The sequence below is a fragment of the Helobdella robusta genome (assembly GCF_000326865.2).
Source record: "Helobdella robusta unplaced genomic scaffold HELROscaffold_23, whole genome shotgun sequence".
Lineage (NCBI taxonomy): Eukaryota > Metazoa > Annelida > Clitellata > Rhynchobdellida > Glossiphoniidae > Helobdella > Helobdella robusta.
In genome coordinates, this window is record NW_008704216.1 from 185,116 (window position 1) to 190,280 (window position 5,165).

At 39.0% G+C, this 5,165-nt stretch overlaps 1 protein-coding gene across 1 annotated transcript; it reads left to right on the forward strand.

Moving 5' to 3' along the window:
- Positions 1-1,186: 1,186 nt before the first annotated feature.
- HELRODRAFT_172175 (hypothetical protein) lies at positions 1,187-4,114 on the forward strand (the record flags this gene model as incomplete). The annotated part of the gene is made up of 3 exons (XM_009018858.1): positions 1,187-2,176; positions 3,101-3,403; positions 3,656-4,114. 3 exons carry the CDS (start codon positions 1,187-1,189, stop codon positions 4,112-4,114), a joined length of 1,752 nt encoding a protein of 583 aa, XP_009017106.1.
- Between the last annotated feature and the right edge of the window lie 1,051 nt (positions 4,115-5,165).

Genomic DNA, 5,165 nt, shown 5'->3' on the forward strand with positions numbered 1-5,165 from the left:
ACATACATTCATACATACATACATATATTTATACAAACCTACATACATACATACATACATACATACATACATACAACATTTTTTGTATGTTGGTCTCGCACAGACTGGTTAGTTTTTGAATTCTTAAAATAAAGTTTAAAATTAGGTATTTATTTATTACACTATCACTTGGTTTTAACCTAACTTTGATTTTACAATTTTGTATCTTGTTTTTCGTTATTCTTCTAATAATATTGGTCTTATATTAAGCGTTTCTCACTTTTAATTCACTTATATTCATTTTACAATTGTACTGCAAAATTTTTTTTTCTCATTTCACCTGCATACCTTAAGTTAAACGACGTTTATTTTTTTGTGTTTATATTTTACACTAAATCCCAACATAAATTCATTTTAATAAATCATCTAGGAAATTCATTCATTCATTCACTCATTCAGTCATTCATTTTTTCAAATATAATCTAAACTATGTGACAGCATATTTGTATACCAACTTAATTTATTCGTACAACAGCAAATTTCGTAATTTCAAGTTCTTACTCCCGTACACTGGTATACAGTTGCACACTTGCACGCGGTTTCCACTAATTTTTACAGAAAAAAAAACTAAACATAAACAAAACAAAACAAAACAAAAAAACTAACTAAGTATTTACTTCTCCTAGTATAAGCCGGTATATACATATGTGCAGGTGCATTTATGCATTTGCATATATGTACGTATTCTCATCTAGTCGATCATCAATAATATTCAATCAATACCAAAAACTAGCCATAATCACCAATTTAGTTAATTCATCATAATTCATCACTTCATTTAATCGTTCATCAATAGCAATCAATTACCACCAAATACTAGTGCATGTATGTATATATGTATATATATATAGGCATCTATTTTCAGCTAATCATTCATCAATAATAATTAATCACAACCAAATACTAGTGTATATATATGTATCTGTGTGTATATATGTCTTCTTTTTTTGTGTGCTTCAGCACCGTTCACTAGCGGGCCCTCCAGAGCACATTTCCGTTATACCCTCAAGTGGGTTTGTGTTACTTCCTCTCGGCCAGCGCTTATTGCAGCCATCCTTTGTTGTCCCATCGTTGCACTTCACTTCAGTCACAGTTGTCGTTGGTAGTAGTTTTTTTTTGTATTCTCCATTGGTTTTATTGTATTCCTATGGCTTCTAGCCAGAGCTCCTCTTCTGGTTCTAGCACTCTCACTCGTTGTCACGTATGTTCCAAACATTTTCGCTTGCGTCCCGATGGCGCATTGGTTAGGCATGGAGGAAAGGTTAAAGGTTCAGAATGTTCCGGTTCCCTGGCGAAGCCCAAGACCGGGTCAAAACGCGCGTCATTGGGAAACGTTTCCGGTTGCGCCCCTGCCGCCAATGCCGTCGGCAACGTCTCGATCAGCAGTGCTGCACCGCAACAGGTTTCTAAAATCGACATGGCAGAGAGGTTTTTCAGAAAATCTGCTAGTTTTTGTTTAATGGATCACATTCCCAAACATTCAAGAACAAAATTTGGTCAGACGCTGGCTAAAGTGGTAAGGGAAATTATTGATAAACCCTCTATTTCAATCAGTTGGCTCAAATTGCTCTTTTTACCAGCAATGATCTTGAGGAAAAGTCACCGCGGCGGTAGACGTCATAATCCAACTGGACTAATCAACCAGAGGATTGACAATTTTGGCGGACAATCCGTCGAGAAGATGGCTGACTGCTTGGAATTTGTTAATAAATTGGAGAATAAGAAATCAGCCGAATCTAAGTTGATATCTTCGGTAAAGTCTAAGATCGAAAAAGGAAACATAAAAAATGCAATGCAGCTTCTGTCATCAACGGACACCGTGGCACCTGATACTGAAGAGACTATACGTGCTCTAAAGTCTAAACATCCCACCGCACCCAACAACAAACAGCAAAGTCCCTCCAAAGAAAGTTCAAGCTTGTGCGTTACATCTCAACAAGTACTGGTTTGTTTAAAAACTTTCCCAAAGGGAACATCAGGTGGCAGTGACGGCCTTACGCCGGAGCATCTCAAAGACCTCACATCTTCAAAAACAGATTCGATTGATCTCATCAACTCAATCACTGCATTTATCAACATGATCTTAAATGGTGATTGCCCACCTGATGTGGCCCCATACTTTTTTGGCGGAAGGCTGGTGGCCCTATCGAAAAAATGCGGCGGGATCAGACCCATAGCAGTCGGGTGTGTGTGGAGGCGCTTGGCCGCAAAATGCGCCATGTTAGCCGTCAAAGACAGAGTGGTTCCAATTTTACAGCCACAACAGGTGGGTGTCGGCGTCAGTGGTGGGGCAGAGGGAGCGGTACATGCAGTGAGACGATTTTTGGATGGCACGCGTGATGGCCAGTGTTTGCTCAAATTGGATTTTTCCAACGCTTTTAATACTCTAAAACGCAACCATATGTTGAACTGCGCCAAATCTATTCTGCCGGAGATTTTCAATTTTTGTTATTCGGCTTATGACTCGCCTTCTTTCCTGTCCTTCGGCGACACTAGGATCCTGTCAGCTGAGGGTGTTCAGCAGGGAGATCCTCTGGGCCCCCTTCTTTTTGCACTCTCTGTTGACCCACTAATTAAAACACTAAAATCCAAATTTGTTGTTGCCTACCTAGACGACATTTCATTGGGAGGTGATGTCGAGTCCGTTTTGAACGACCTTAATACTATTATAAATTCAGAAAAAAACATAGGTTTAAAACTTAATTTTGAAAAATGCGAGTTGTATATGAACAAACCTATTACACTTAACATTAAACATCCAATTAAAATCCTTGAAAAAAACTAGATCGATTTTCTAGGCTCAATAATTTTTCCTGGTGAAAGCCAAAACATATCCATAGCTAAAAAATTTGAAAATTTTAAACTTATCACCCAAAGGCTAAATATCATCAATAAACATGATGCAATGGTCCTTCTATTACAAGCTGCTTTTTTGCCTCGTCTTGTTTATTTTTTGAGAACATGTTTGGATGTTTCGATCCTCAATAGTTTTGACGATCACCTCCGTGACGCATTCCAGTCCATCTTCAACATAAAACTCGATCAAAAAAATTGGTTGCAGGGGACGCTGCCTATATGTGTTGGTGGCCTGGGTTTGGGTTCCGCGGCTGAGCTGGCACCTTCTGCCTTTTTGGCTTCTGCTGCTGCCACGGTGGCCCTCCAGGATCTGATGTTGCCGAGGGATGGGATTTATGTCGATAACTTCAGAATGCAAGTATACGACATGTGGCGCGCCACCAACGGAGATGTGGTTGCGCTCGAAAACCCCTCGCAAAAACACTGGATCGCCCCCTGTCTTAATAGATCAGTTGATCGATGGCTGCAACTGAATGGCTCTACTTTTGACAAGGCTAGAATTATGGCTGTCAAAAGTGAGTTGGGCTCCGCCTGGTTGAGAGCGCTACCCAACACCTCCTGCGGCACTAGATTGGATGACTCCTGTGTTCGCGTGAGCCTTGGTTTGAGACTCGGAGCCCAGATCGTCACCGAATACGAATGCGCATGTGGGGCAAGGGTTGATGAACTTGGATACCATAGCCTTTCTTGTCGTCTGGGTCCTGGAAGACAAGCCAGACATACGGCTGTCAACGAATACCTGGTACGATGTTTTCAAAAGGCTGGTATCCCGGTTATAAAAGAACCCATGGGTTTGATAGAGGAAGGAGCCTTTAGGCCTGATGGTTACACTATCACTCCATGGGCTCAGGGACGGTCCCTGGCTTGGGACGTTACCTTACCCCACACTATGGCTGACCGATATATCGGCTACACTTCAGTTGAGGCGGGCACTGCTGCCCTTAAAGCGTCCGATTTCAAAAATGAAAAATACGTTTCATTAAACAATTTAAGCAAAATATTTCAACCCATTTGCATTGAAACGTTCGGACCAACAGATAAGCACACATCATTATTTATTAACGAATTAACAAGAAAAATAGTTAATATAACGGGTGATCCTAACGAAGGCAATTATTTAAAACAAACTCTTTCACTTTTATTACAAAAATTTAATTCCTTTTGCATTCTGGATGGAGCTGCTAGATACCTGACTGTGCGAGACCAGGGACATAGATAAAAGTTGAACTCGGAAACGATTGCATGCCTAACCATGGCTTGTTCATCAAAACGGGTTCATACATACATACATACGTACGTACGTTAAAACCAAAACATGATGAGTGACACTGAACCGTCAAACATCAAGTAACAAATGGATTAACACTTTGATTTGTCGTTAATTGCACATGTCGGCATTCAGTTGGATATTTTCAAGCACACAGACACGCAGGAACCGCTGCAACAAGCACGAAATGTGGTTAGTTGCGAAAAACAGTTCCCTGCTGTCACCTGATCTGACGCTGATCATTTTGCATATTTCCTTAAGTACGTACGTACACACATACATATACATACATACATACATACACACATACATACACACATACATACACACATACATACATACATACATACACACATACATACATACAAACATACATACATACAAACATACATGCATACATACATACATACACACATACATACATACATACACACATACATACATACAAACATACATACATACAAACATACATGCATACATACATACATACAAACATACATGCATACATACATGCATACATGCATTCATACATACAGACATTTCTTGAGAAGACCATCTCCTGTTTTAAAACAACGGTCGGATGTGATGCCGACTGCAGCTTTACCGAAGATAGCGGCATACATTTTATTTGCCATTTTTTCATATTTGTTTTGTAGTTTTTGTTGGTTATTTAGGTAAAATTGTTTTTTTGTTAATTTCATTTTGCCTATAAATTTTGATTTGAATACAAAAAACTTAAAGAAAAAACTCGGATGCGATTAAACAAAACAGGTAAGAAATATTATTATTTTATTTTTTAAAAATTTTTTTACTTCTACCGCAAACACTAACATAGAGAAGCATACACTTACGTACAAATATAAGTATTCTGATACACATTCATACACACTCACATAAAACAAACCAACAAACACACACACACACAATTATATACACATTCACAAACAAACACCCAAACTCATACACACAGTTAAACAAACACACTCACACAAGCTCACACACG